General features: G+C 33.6%; 1 protein-coding gene across 1 annotated transcript in view; it reads left to right on the top strand.

Annotated features, from left to right (window-relative positions):
* The first annotated feature begins 1,417 nt into the window (after positions 1–1,417).
* LOC149413494 (uncharacterized) overlaps positions 1,418–15,404 on the top strand; it is a 117,987-nt gene continuing 104,000 nt past the window's right edge. Inside the window, exon 1 of the mRNA XM_089644621.1 lies at positions 1,418–1,801. Coding sequence (XP_089500747.1) covers positions 1,772–1,801 — 30 coding nt within the window. The 5' untranslated portion in view covers positions 1,418–1,771. The remainder of the gene's footprint in view (positions 1,802–15,404) is intronic.

The raw sequence follows: 15,404 nt of genomic DNA, 5'->3' as shown, positions 1-15,404 counted from the left end.
TAAAATAGAGATACATGGTCATAACATAGTGACATGTGGTCATAAAATAGTGAAGCATTACTATGCTTCACTATTTTATAACATACTAGCCAAAAGTATTCATCGTTACGTTTATTTATTTATTTATACTGGGTTTTTACAGACGATCTCACTTACGTGAGAACAATCCAGTTATAAAAAGCAACATCTGTCTCCTTCCAGCATCACCGTACAGATGAGGTAGAGCGCGTATCACGTGATTTGTTGCGAGATGTGGCAGTGTGATCATTGGCAACATTTGATAGAATTTGTTTGTTTTTCTGTATTTAATTGAAAAATATATCATCGAACTGCAAAATGACATCTACGAATATTCAAAAAAATATTCTCTGCAATCGCAGCCAGTTGGGCACGAGCTCTTACACCATGAATTTCTTAGAGAAAATGGATCCCGCCAGCGTGAATGAATCAAAGCAAAGATTTAGAACACAAAAAAACACTTTATCAATGTTTTTTTTTATATTTTTGTAAAAACGTATCGTCATACTAGTATTATTTAGAAAGCAGATGGAATAAGTTTTTTTAATACGTAATTTACATGCAGTTGCAAATAAATACAAAAGTTGTTTGCAAAATCATTATTTTTTATAATTATTGGATAACTTTTACAGCGCGGTTTTTGTGAAAAATCACATCAAAGGCCCTGTATTTACGGCCTACATTTTATAAGTAATAACAACAACAAAAAAATCAGCTATGATGCGTGCAGCTCGCATATGTGGGGATAAACATTGAATCAAAAATATCGCAACAGTACAATTCCAGTGTGCTAGAGACATCTATGAATGAAAAATAGAAGCTTTCAATCAACAATAACAAGAGGTTGCTTTCATACACTGACCAATTTAATTAATTATTTTATTATTGAACTACTTTTTTACTAATGAAATTCTATTTATGTCATTGTAATAAAAATAATAAATAAATATCATTAATACATCTATAAAATCATTGCAAGAAACCCAAAAATTTCCTCCAAATAGAACTGAAATTTGATATAAATTATTGTCAAAATTTTTGTTCGTATTTTATTTTGCTATTTCATTTAGCTTTCTTTATTCTTTCATTTGTATTATCTATCTTCTAAGTATTATGTACATTTCTTTCAATAACGTTTTATATCGAATTGTTCTCACTCATGACGTGTAAAAACTCAATATAATAAATAAACAAACAATGCTTGTGCGCACCTAGCGGGAAAATTACAAATTAACGAAAATTATGATAAAGCAGATTCAGCCAAATAAAGCAGGTCTTCTTTCATAAGCTTTCAGGTACAGTCGCCCTTGCCTCCTGCCGGAACTTTGCGGAACTAGCGCTTTAGGCGGCAACGCTCGGGCGGTCTCAGGTGAAATATTCAATTCAAATACGAAATTGACGTTTGCAAGGGACGGTCGTCGCGTTTTGTTTTCTACAATGTAACATTGTGTAGTAAATACGTTCGTAAACAAATTTAGGAATTCGGGCAACCATGTAAAATGTTCATTGATTCATCCGCAGTTCATTATTTTACAAGTATTATTCTCGAAAGCGGATTCATGCTTCATCGCACATATTGTTATGGAGTTAAAAAGTGAAAATTTATCAAATACGTGTTGTTTTTTTAACATTTTGAAATTTAACCTCAAATAATAGGTTTTTTGTTTCAGTGTGGAATAGTTTTTTCTGTTGTTTTTACTGAGTGAAATTAAATCAGTTTTTACATAATTAGTATGCTAATTGTGTTTAAATTATGCAGGCGACTCACGAAGACGATTTAAAGGTAAGTGTATTATAAGTTATAAGAAATGTATATACGGAGCGATTTTAACGTTACGGTAATTTTACGACGTGTGTTTGTACAAATATAATGGGTTTTCTCTTATGAACCCTTCAGAAATAATTTATGTTTTTTTATGTTAGAGCAGAGGTTTGCTTGCACTTATCACGACTCATTTTAATTATAAGTTTTTGATAACAGACGTTATGAATTTCAAGTTCATTGTTTGTTTAATGTAATTTATTCAGTGTATTGTTTTCTTGAACATAATAAATAAATATCTTCCGTGATAAAGATAAATACAAAATGTTGAAATTCAATCAACGATAACATTTTATGTTTTGAATCAAATATTTTTAGCCTAAAACAGTGTACTTATCGAAAATATATTTTTTAATTTTAATAGAGCGGAGCAAGTGGGATTATGGCATCCCCAATTGGGGTATTTTGTGAGGTGGGGTAGGATATGAAGAAGAGGAAGGTTTGTGCATAAGGCTATCCAAATCTAGTCACCAATGCAACGCAACTTTTAGAATTTGAGTGGTAGTCCTTCACTAAGGCGGAACTGAAAGTATTTACCACTTACGGGCAGTGTTGCCAATATGTTCTAAAATACCCGCAATAGATGTTTAAAATCCCCAAATAGGGGAGAACAAAATGACAACTCCCCACAATTTCACATTAACTGCTTTTTTAATTCTAACTCCAAAATGAAAACACCTCTATTGAAATTATCAGTTTTTTTTTTCTTCTTAGTATTAAAAAGAAATTTGTTTGAAAATTTGCTGCAAAAGAAAACGAAATTATAATACATATTCACGTATGATTGATAATACAATTTTTCAGTATGATTGGATAATCAAGAAATGCTCATTAATCGGGATTAGCTACGTCTGTTCTCATATTGTAGAAGCCATGAATTTTTTTCCCATGTGAAGGATCTCCTCAGAAAATACCAGTTAAATATCAGTTTAAATTCTTAATAATTTCTCGCAGTTTGTTGAATTTCCCTCGAATTGGCACCCTGCTTACTGCGAACGGAGAAAATAGCAGCATGAGAATATAAGATGACTCGAAAGTGAATGGTGGAAAAGACGGGGACGCTCGTGGAAGACTTTACATGATTAAATGAATTAATTAAATACTGGTTTAGGGTTCTAGCACAGTGAAATCGATAACTTTGCAATATCGATTCGATAGGCGTTAATTTTATGCCGATTTTGTCAGTATCGTGTTGTGCTCAACCAAGGAATCCATGATATGTCAATAATAATAAGAATAATAGAGCAGTGCTTGGTCGTATGTATGATATGCTCAGAGTTGTTCGGCTGTTCACCCTCTATTCCTACCTCTTCCGACAAACGCTGTGACGGTTAGTTAGTTAGTAAAAAAAATGCATAGCTGTTAAAAACAATGTTTTATTGAAATAATAACAGCGGACTACGAATAATAATAGCGGATAAATTATTATTTTACTGCTTTTTTAACAGTTAATATGATGTAATATTAACTACTGACGATTCAGAAAGTAGCTATTTAGTTAATGAAAATTGTTGTTTGTTATATCTTACTGTGATTTTACCGTTAGCGTCTGGGTCGCTTCACCGTAAAATTATTCTTCTTTTTGTCAGTGGTTTAAAACCAACGGACTGCGTGTTATATTACTAGTTATTAATTACTATTTACCCGTGAAAATCACTGGATTTTTCCGTTTTAGGATTTGTTAAACTGAAAGTATTTATTAAAAAAATATATTATGCCTTTATAATAATTTCAATTTTTTATCTTTGGGGATGCTGTGTGGAAGGTATTTTTCAACTTCAATCCTCACCTCACAGCACCTTATTTCAGTATTTGAATACCTTATTTATACAAACTCTTTTTGTAAAAGTTTTCTTCCCAACACAAAACAAAAGTTTTACACGCACACACGTTTTTACAAATATTCATAATGGACTCATTTTTATAAACTGTTTCTCAGTGACGATTTACAAAAACATCGCTATCTGAAGTGCACACATAGATTGTATACATATACTCACATACAAACGCAATCTTAAGAAGGTGTTGATCGCCTCATCTTTAAGGTTAAACGTGTTCGTAGATGAAGTTAATTAATTTATTTTATTCAAATACGCTTTTTTCAAGGTATTGCATTACAATAAAGACACATTATTTCTTTGCGACCGTACGAACGCAATACGAATGTGAATATACAGTTTTGTCCGTAAAAATACTCAATTCTTTCAAGAAAGACATACACATCAACAACATTGGATTGAATGTTTGGTACAATATTGTATTTGTATGCCTTTCGAAAGCATCGAGTTTTTAAACGAACAAAACTATTTATTCACATTAATATTGTGTATTTACTGGTGTAAACAAATAATTTATCTTAATGTTGTAAAGCAATACTAAAAACGTTCAAGTCTATAACAAAATCCCGAAGGAAATTGCTGTGATAGAAAATATTAGTAAGTTCAAAAATGAATTAAGAAAATATGTCTATCTCAATTATTAATGTTTCTTTTTTTTGTGACTTTAGTGAAATATTTAAAGAAAGATTATGTTTGCCAAACAATGTACATGTTTATATGTTTATAAAACTATTAGCACACACGAAGATGTGAGCTAACTTAAGATTAATAAATAAATAAAAAATAAATACCTTGAAAAAAGCGTATTTTAATAAAATACATTAATTAACGACATCTATGCACACGTAGAATATAAGGAGCGTCGCGTTTAACCTTAATTAGACGAACTACAACTACCAGCTTCAATATGCACATTATATAATATTAAATAATATAACATAAACAGACATCTTGGGAACCTTTCATTGTGGTTTCCTGCGTATTACGAAGAACCAGATTAAAAGTAAATTTTCTATCACACGGTAAAATAAGTCGCGACCATTTTATATTAAAAAAAAACTTTCACCGATATTTTAATATTATTTGCGTATGTTGCCACAATTGTTAAAACAGTACTAAAAAATCTTCAGAAAATTTCAAGTCGACTATTGGAAAAAATAATCTTAATACACCTACCGGGAGACAATGGAACTATGGCATCCCAAATTAGGGTATGTTATAAACTTGAATGGAGTGGGGAGAGGAAGTAGATGGGAAGAGGAACGTTGGTCACTAAGCACAGCTAAAGCCTTCTGACAGTATCTACCATCTGGGTTCATTAATAGTAATATTTCGTTGTTGAATATAACCAATTAACTTACTCAAGAAAATTACGAATTTTTATCCGTAATTTCAATGTGATTTCCAAAAATATACCTTCAAAGTTTTATTTAGTTTTTATCGAGTGTCCTAACAGCGTGCAAATCGATAATCGATTTTTATAACAAGCTGTTTTCGATTCGATATTTTTTACCTCGCCAAGGTTCGAGCTTCGGCGTCGTGATGGAGGCTTGAAGTTACCGCATTTTAAAAGCCTTATTACTTATTTATTTAAATATAAATTCAATGCTATTTATTTCAGAGATAAATATTTTATTATGTTCATATCATGATATATTTATTGCAAAAAAAAACTTGTAAAAGAACACATTTTTACCACATTATATCTATTTTCAATAAAAAAATACGATACATGCGAGTACGTGATTTACACAAAAACCTTTGCATATTCAGAATCAAGGTCAGGATGTGTCCTAGTCGATGTATTTTATATTTAGGTCAATAATGAATCTATTATTTCGAACGATTAAAAAAATTAAGGTCTCTACAAAATAAACCGCCTTTTTGCAACACGTTTTAAACCTTATAAGAAGTTCTTTTCCTTCCTTCATTTCTGATCGCTGAATAGATTGACTGATAGAAGTGTATTGTGAACGTATCGATGTCCTCGAAATAAGCACAATTATTCCTTATTTTTGCTGAAATTGATCAAACGTTATCAAATATTAAAGTTTTTTTCTATATATAACACTTCACAGGAGCGCCCTTGTCTGTATAGTTACAGGACAAGGGAACTATGTCGCTACCCGATTGAGAAGCGTTGTGAGACAGGCTAAGGTGGGGGCTGTAGTAATGGATTTACTAATGCGGGTCTTGAAGACGCCCGGATTATACAAAGGAGGAAAAACAGAACTTCTTGAACGGATAATCAATTTCAGTGGTCTCTAAGGGGACTAAAGTTGAGTCGATGTCTTATAAAAATTATCGATATCCGTATACTTTCAAATTGGTTGATTGACGCCTCTATGAATGATCTCTTCAATGTTTCAAATCATTTGTCAATATCCTGACCCCGCCTGACCGAAAGTCACGAATGTTCACGCTTTATCGAATATTGTGTTTAACAAATATAATAATTGTTTCATTGGTTGTTGTGAAACTATCGTGAGTACCTATCTACCGTGCCAGTTAGGTACCGTTCTCAACAGCACCGTTAAAAATTCTCGTTTCCTTACAATTGTGACGCTTTCTCTCTCAGATGCCACAATAGACTTTGTGGTAAATGCCCTGTTAAGCGGGTTTGCAATTTAAGCTCACTAATTAATTTTCGCCAAAACTGCCAAAGAATCAACACGAAACATGAAGAAACAAGTAATTACAGTGAAATTAAATATTAACACTCCCGGGTAAAAATATTTCTGACTTAAGAGGACTAATGCACTCAGTGTCTGCTTAAAAAATAATAAGAATTATACCTAACTTAACCGAATGGTCTTAATCAAATGTATTACATAATATATGGTTCCATGATTGTGGCTGATAAGCCAACACGGGTACTTTGTAATACTTTTTTAGTCAGTAGAATGTTATTTTTACCAACACACTGCCCAGCTGTAATTTAAGTTTGAATAACTGTGGTGTTTATTTTTGTAATAATTTTGTGGGTTTATATTTTCAATATTATATTAAAGTATGCATGCAATTTTTTTAATTTCCTATATTAAATTAAGCTGTACATCTCGATACAGGAATTCCCTAGTGAGATGAGCGACTTATGATTTTATAGTAAAGTTTTTTTTATATTATTCAAAATAGATTTTCCACGATTTCAAGGGTATGTTTGGCAAAATTAGTTGTTACCAAATAGAAGTTTTAAGAACGTATTCTTTCAATACTTTAGATACATACAATAATGTAACATTTCGAATTTTATTGCGTAGAGTTTTAAATTTTGGAAAACAATAGCGTTTTCTTTGAAAACTCATAACTACGTCAATTATGGATGGATCGAAAAATGAGTTTTACTGCCTTTAATAACTGTTCAAATATAATACATTTTCATTTAAAAACTTAGCAAACAACCTGGTATTTTATCTCATTAAGGCCTTGCGCGCACCACGATTTTCTGTACCACGATAATTTTGTCGCAGAAATGCAACGTATGAGTTAGTAAGTATATGCGCGCATATACGACAAATAAAAAGTTGCTATTTTTAAATTGTGATTTGTCACATTTTTCTGCGACAGCGCGCGACGCGATTGTCGCAAAATAAAATTATAGCATTTGTAGTTATATGGACACGCGCGCACTGCGATTTAAAATCGCTACCCGACAACCTTTCTTCAGCTGAGATTGCATTCCGCCATCTAGTATTATTGTATGCAATTTGAGGTCCAACAATTCTTAATAGTTTGTCAAATGTCTAAATCGTCATTCTATAATAGCCAAAGATTTTTTTTGGAAATTGTCGAAGATCATTGTATTTCAGATAAAATAAACCTTTAACATATCTTTCTGCTGTAAAAGGATGACTCCAGTATTTATGTTCTTTTATTCCTCCTCTTCCGAAGATGCAAAACAATACAAGCAATTTGTACGAAATCCATGTTGAGAATGAACAATTAGGCCTTGCGCGCACCACGATTTTCTGTACCACGATAATTTTGTCGCAGAAATGCAACGTATGAGTTAGTAAGTATGTGCGCGCATATACGACAAATAAATAGTTGCTATTTTAAAATTGTGATTTGTCATATTTTTCCGCGACAGCGCGCGACGCGATTGTCGCAAAATAAAATTATAGCATTTGAAGTTATATGGACACGCGCGCACTGCGATTTAAAATCGCTACATGACAACCTTTCTTCAGCTGAGATTGCATTCCGCCATCTAGTATTACTGTATGCAATTTGAGGTCCAACAATTCTTAATAGTTTGTCAAATGTCTGAATCGTCATCTATAATAGCCGAAGAATTTTTTGGATATTATCGAAGATCATTGTATTTCATATAAAATAAACCTTTAACATATCTTTCTGCTGTAAAAGGATGAGTCCAGTATTTATGTGTTCTTTTATTCATCCTCTTCCGAAGAAGCAAAACAATACAAGCAATTTGTACGAAATCCATGTTGAGAATGAACAATTCTTCGCAATTTTTCATCGCGATGCGCGCAGTATTATTTTAGTGATTTATTATAGCACGATTTTAAAATAGTGTCGCAAAAAATACAATCGTGGTGCGCGCTAGGCCTTATCGCAATTTTTCATCGCGATGCGCGCAGTATTATTTTTGCGATTTCTTATAGCACGATTTTAAAATAGTGTCGCAAAAAATACAATCGTGGTGCGCGCTAGGCCAAGTTGACAATTTGACGTTACGTAAAATTTCGACAATAAACAGGGAGCCGCCTGTATCGCAAACCGCTACCAACTACCAACCAATAGACAGCGGAAGAGGCTATGTCGCCATGTTGTTCCGGTTGGCTGCCTTCCATTTGTATTGTTGCAATGTCTCGTAAAGCCGTTTCCATTGTAACACCACTCTTGCAGCCTCACCTCGTGTACACGTACAGGTGTCTTATTACAGTACAGTTGGGGCAAATTGAACAGGGCAACAGTGTTTCGTTTAATAAAAACCTACAACGAATTTTTGATTAATTAAAAGAGAAGATAGGTTACTGAGACAACGCGCGTGGTTTCATTGAATTAGGTCCAGTGGACATACTAGGCTGTTTTTGTGAAAAAAATGGCTACCTGGGCTTTTGAGAGTTGCACAAATCATTATCGAGCAAAAACCAAATACGATAGAGTTTCTTTCTATTCGTTTGTGCTCAAAAATCACTTATTATTTCAATAAATACAAGTATTCACATTGATTTTTGCTACATGCTCGCCCGCCAGTGGCCGCCGAATACAGAAACGACAGGCGTTCATAATAATATAACTATTTCACCCGTACACACATATATTCCTTGAATGACTACCATTCCACATTGGGCAAGCTGTTATACGGAGATATTTCGTCTATTCAAGCATCGTTATTGACTATTCTTTCCTTATGCGTTTCGTTATTACACTTTGCATCTAGAAACTGGAACGTGTTATATTTTTTGTTCGATTAGTATAACGCATCTTTGTATTTATGTCAATCCAACAAATTGGTAAGTCTTCGCTAATAATGACAAAGCCGCTGATTTTGATAGGAATTACCCGTCACATTAAATGTACAAGTAAGCGCTTAATTTATGCATTTTACAAGCCATTTACTGGATATTTTTTTTATATATATTGGAAAGACAGCTAACATAATAATATAATTTTTATTTTGTTAGTAAAGTGGTACTAATTATTAAGAGGTACTAATAGATGGCACTGATTGCTACATTAGGGATTTGTATCAAAAGGCATGTCCTTTTTTGACACTAACTAAACGAGTCTTCCCTTGAATGAGTTAACACATATAATTTTTGTGTGGAATATAGAACATGCGCGTCATTTTTCATGCTTAGAGCTTGCTTTTGACAAAAAGGGCGGTCGGGTGGGGGCGTGCGACTTCGGTACGGTAAGATAGGTAGTTCGGCGTATTTAATTCTAATGTGATGAAAATTTGTGATTAACCATAAAATATTTTTTGACACTTGTCTACCTGGTAATATCCCCAAGACGTCATCGTTTAAGAATTTATTCCAAAGTGTCTTTATAACGTCTAGCTTGTGTGAGGCGATTTTCTGTCAAGAGTGTAAACAGTAACGAGACTTATATTTTTAGATATTTATTTTTCGGAATAACTTTATTGAGTAAAACCTCAAATTGTTATATTTAAATATTGAAGACAATATTAGTGATTTCTAAACGAAAATCTGAAACAGAAAAATCAGAAAAGGAAACGGTCACATCTGGGACACGATGCGACCGTTTCCTTTTCTGATTTTTCTGTTTCAGATTTTCGTTTAGAAATCACTAATATTGTCTTCTATATTTTTAGAACTATATAACTTTATATTTTCATAAACTATTATTTTTTACTTCTTTTGGTGTCCGTTTATATCAGATATTGCGTATTGTCGTCATCAATTGTCAGTACGCAGGCTACCCACAAAAATTCAACAGAACTACATTCGTACTATTCAAGTAGGTTTCAATTCCAAGCGCAGTATTTTCCACTTTTTAACGTGTAAATTTAAATGTAAATACCGTGTAAGAGTCCCGACTGTCCGGAGCCAATGGGGTATGTTCTTATGCTAGGAGAGAGGAGGGAAGTAAAGGGAGAGAGGAAGGTTTGAGAGTATCTGGCTATTCAGATCTTGTCAATAAACTCAACGGCTAATCTCTTAAGGCGATGCACTACGTCGTGTAATATTTTAAATTGAGCTGCTATCAATAACAACCCTTACGTAGATGGCGATAAGGTTTAAATTCCCGCTTAACACCATCCGCCTGTTTTGATTTATGCAAGAAAAAAACATGGCCAAAAAGTGCCTTTTATTTTATTTTGTGGATGTTCAGGCATAAATATTATTTTTTTTTTCGTTCATTTTATAAATAACTTAATTTGCCACATTATACAATAAAATCATCATGGGTTCGAAAGTAGGAGATTTTGAACTTTAAAGCAGTTTTCATGGGCTTATAAAAAGACTTATCTAAAAACTACTCGATCATTTCAAAGGCCAAGATGTTTTCTACTCGCAGTATTTAATTAAAGCATGTGAAACGTTTCTAGGCGATCAAATTTTCAAATCAAAAACACATGATTTTGCATTACTACGTATGGCATCGCCTTAACGTGTCGACTTTTGATGGCAATCGAAAGACTGTCACGTGAAATTCACGTGAAAACGTGCGGAAAATTACTATATATAAAAGGTGAAAAGCACGTGCCTGGAGGGTTTAAACCTGCAAAAAAACATATCACACGTTGGAACTGATTACGTGATACGCGCTTTGACGGTATATGAATCACGTGACAGCCTAGGCTGTACCCAATTATCCAGTGGCGCGGTGTGATAGTATTTTTTTTTATTATTTAAAACAAATCATCGGACAGTAATTTTTTTAACTTCAATATGCTCAGGAATCGCTGGTTAAAATACTTCGGGTACGCCCTGTACACATATTTAATTAAATTAAATATGTTGGTGCAGAACGGCATTCGATCCCAGGTCAGTTATGATGTCATCAAAAATTGTTTAAATATGTAAATATAGGCGAAGTATGGAGAGTATAAAATGCGAAATAGTCCGTGATATCGTAAGAGCACATAAAACACAACAATCAAACGATATAAATATTATGACGGGTTATCTGAGCAGATGAACGAATGTATGTTCCGGATAACTAACATATGCACAATGCACAATCGAATACAGGGTGGGAAAGAAGTCACTTTCCATTTTTTATTATTAACTCGAAATTTAATTTTTTGACGTTCAAAAATGTATATTTTCTCTGGGGCTACCTGAAATACAAGTTCGACATCAATAAACCACATACTTTACAGGTGCTAAAAGACAACATTCAAATGGAAATTATACACAGGTCACACTGCAAAACGCTAAGAAAAGAGACGACGATGAATTCTAATGGTGAAAACTTAACCTATTATGGCATTTTTCACGCGATGTTCCATTATTTTTTTTAAATTATCACATGAATTAAAAGTTATTATTTATCTTGAAAATGGAAAATCCATTAAATCTTCTTTTTTATTAAATACATAGTATTGAATTGACATTTACAAGACATAGACTAGGCTACTGTCTGTTTCATGGTGACCAATACAAAATACTTCTTTTTTTTAAAGTGTTAACAATATAATATAAGATTGTGGGCCTTACTAATAAACGTGTTTCAAACCCTAAACAACCGATAACCAACACTTTATATAGAGTAATGGTTGTTTCTCAGCTGCATAAAATCTAAAACACGCCCATTGGTAAGGGGGTAAAAATATAAACATTATGAATAGATGTAGTTTTAAATTAAAGGTTTAATTTCTTCACAAAAACGCCTTTGTTCAAAACTACAGGGGTAAAATATTATCTACTAAATAAAACTAAAATTGAATAATGTATTTATTCCTCTTTCTCATTACAATGCTAGAACAATAATTAATGATTAATTAATGTAAGATAAGCAATTATAAAGAGAAAACATAAAAGTGATAATTAGTTTAGATGAAAAGAAGTAATCATGCTGGAAACTGATCCGACTTCATTTGTCAAATTAACCCTAAGAAATTTAAACAAAAGAAACCACATTTTAAATATAGAATTAAAATAATTTTCTGGTAATTTTTTTGTTAAATTTACAGGTAGGTACTATATTATCGCTTGTCTGAATTCTCGACGCAACGGTTCCAATTTTGAAAACGACATAGCTAAAATAATTTTGTTGTTAAAATATTAAACTACAGGTAGGTTCTTTATTATCGTTTGTCTGAATTCTTGACGTAACAGTTCCAATTTTGAAAATGACGTTGTTAAAATAATTTGTTGTTCAATATTATTTTATATGTAGGAACTTTATCACTTGTCTGAATTCTTGACGCAACAGTTCCAATTTTTAAAATGACATAGTTCAAATAATTTTGTTGTTAAAATATTATACTACAGGTAGGTTCTTTATTATCGTTGTCTGAATTCTTGATGTAGCATTCCAATTTTGAAAAAGACGTAGTTAAATTAATTATATAGATAGGTATTTTATCGCTTGTCTGAATTCTTGACACAATCAGTTCAGCTTATAAAAATGATACTTGAATTCAAAACAAAATCGAAGTTCATTGAACTAAAGTTGCAATGACTTGTTTTTATAAATCGGAAAGGGACTTTTTGCACACCCAACCAACAATTATATTATCACGGTACTACTGCAGAACGTGATTTGGATCAGCTGGCATAACCTTCCTATCTGCAAAATCCTTGAATTACAACAACGTGCGTTTATACATCACTACAGTGATGGACTTCTAACCTACATACCAGACTGGCAGATACTCTCAGTATCGCCCCGGTAAAAGACCACCATTAAGAATCGAAATGCTCTTGCTTGACATGAATTTATTCAATAATAATAATAGCAGGACAACTTTTATAGCGCCGTTTTAGTGAAATTCACCTCAAGAGACATTTTATGACTAAGATGAGTAAGGCTCTCGGCTTTGAGTGCGTAAGTGAGTGAGTAAGTAAGTTTTATTTGATTGAATTGTGTCATTTCACAATTTAATCATTTAAAATAATATAAGGTATTTTTGCGGCGAATGAAAGATACTCTCAGTATCGCCCCGGTGTAAGAGCTGCATTCATAATTGAAACGTTGCTTAATGTGGATATAGCCGTGTTTGGTGACCAGATGTGAATAGCCAGGTACTTCCACACCTTCCTCTTGCCCATCTCCTTCCTATTCTCACTACCTTCGACCTCACAACATACCTCAATTGGGGATACCATAGTCATCACTTGCGCCAGGTAGTTGAGACTTTTGTACGGTATTCACAAAAAAAAATTATTTTTTATTTCCTTTTTTTCACGGCATATTAGAGATACCATTGATTATCCTACTGACCCCGGGCAGTTGGGATTCTTGTGCGATATTCACATTAGATCCGCCCGGTAACCATTCATTGGATAACCAACACCTCTGACTAAGGTCACCTCAAGTGGCTCGCTACGTTTGATAACTTAGCAGGGTTGATTCATGGGGTAAGGTTTGTTAAGGTCTTGGCGGCGCGGGATGCGTCGGTCCACCAGCTGCGTGGCTGGACGGATCGGGAGAGACCAGTTGATGGAGACCCTTTGAACTCTCCAGCCGGACTCTTTCAACCCATCGCCTTGCACCGCAGTGGGAGTCCGTCACTCTAGGACACACTGACCCCAAATTCCTACCCAATCCTTTACCCTCATACCTTTTTTCTTTCCAGTATTTGCTCTCCATCAGACTCTCCACACAGCATCCCCGAAGATGGCATAGGCTCCAGGGTCTCCTGTGTAGAGTTAATTTAAAAAATTAATACATTAATTTTAAAAAAAAACATCTACGTATTTGTTATATTATGATATAAAGACAAAATCCTTGGTTATCCAAGAAACAACAAAAATGATTCATACAATCCGAATGTTTCTTTTTTGCTCTACCCGGAACTCGATAATTTACAAAATGTTCACCACACGGTGCTCATTATACTGGAATAGAAATCATATTCATTAAAACCATCATGTTTTATGTAGGTGACCCTCATATTTCATTACAACCATAGACATCAAATTGACTGCCTTGTCATGAAATCCGTATATGATTTCGACGAGCTGGAGGCAAACCACGTGACCATATGTTTGGCACCAGCAGGGTTCGGGAATGCTTTGAATAATCTACAACATCAGGCGTGCGTTGAATGCCGAAGAGCGCATATTGAGATAATCAGACTCAGCGCGGAAAAGTAAAGTTCACCAAAGTAAGTCAACCCAGTTTGCAGCGCAATCCATTGTGGACAGCGCAAACTATTCTGGGCAGGATCTGAATGTTCGTTTTTAACCGAACCGCCTGACGTAGCGTGTCAAAAATGAGTGTGGTGGGTAAATTATAAAACATTTATTTGTAAGTGTCTATCTAAATAGTGTAACAACATATTCCGTTTTGGAAACAAGTGTTTACTGTCAGATTCATTTATTGACAAATTACAGAAAGTAACGCCCCCTCCGCGCTCCGCGCAACTTGATTTGTTCCCCTTTCCTTGACGAGCTAGTCTATCAATATGGATGACTATGATTACAACTTATGATAAAGATAAAGAGGTCTATCAAGGTCTAATAACTTCTTAAAATGGTTATAATCTTTATTATGTATAGTAAAATAAGAGTGAACCGGTATGGGTTTGTTTTTTATACAAATCTACGGCTTTATTCAGAGATTGAAGAAATTGTGCATACTTGACCTTTACACTTACATTAGATGTCAAGGATATTGTTAATGTGAGATTTTAAAACCACTCCCGTTCCCTTTTACGACTCCTTAAGGGAAAATGTTTAGACTTCTCGATAAAAATTTGGACACTTGACCTTAAAAATAAGGGGAAAATTACTGTCCACATCTGATATCGAAAAACTCACCATCGTACCATTTTCTCAACCCTTGGCAGAGTAAATCCCGCGTAATGCTGGGTGCTTCAGCTGCTGAATAATATTTTGTCATTTTGATGCCTATTATTATAACGAATTTATATATATTAGGGTTTTTCATGAGGCTGGAGGGAAGAGGAGGGGAAGATACGGGCTAGAGGAAGTTTGTGAAGTTCCAGAATATTCAGCTCTAGTCATCTAACACGGATAACGTTTTGATTCTAAATCTTGGATTTTTAGAATGGACACATTTTGATTCTGAAAAAAAATCTTTAACTAAATTCGACA

The sequence above is a fragment of the Hesperophylax consimilis genome, chromosome 21 (assembly GCF_061612785.1).
Source record: "Hesperophylax consimilis isolate HC1 chromosome 21, BYU_Hcon_1.0, whole genome shotgun sequence".
Lineage (NCBI taxonomy): Eukaryota > Metazoa > Arthropoda > Insecta > Trichoptera > Limnephilidae > Hesperophylax > Hesperophylax consimilis.
The sequence above is the reverse complement of the archived record's forward strand: the minus strand, read 5'-3'. Positions and strand labels throughout refer to the sequence as shown.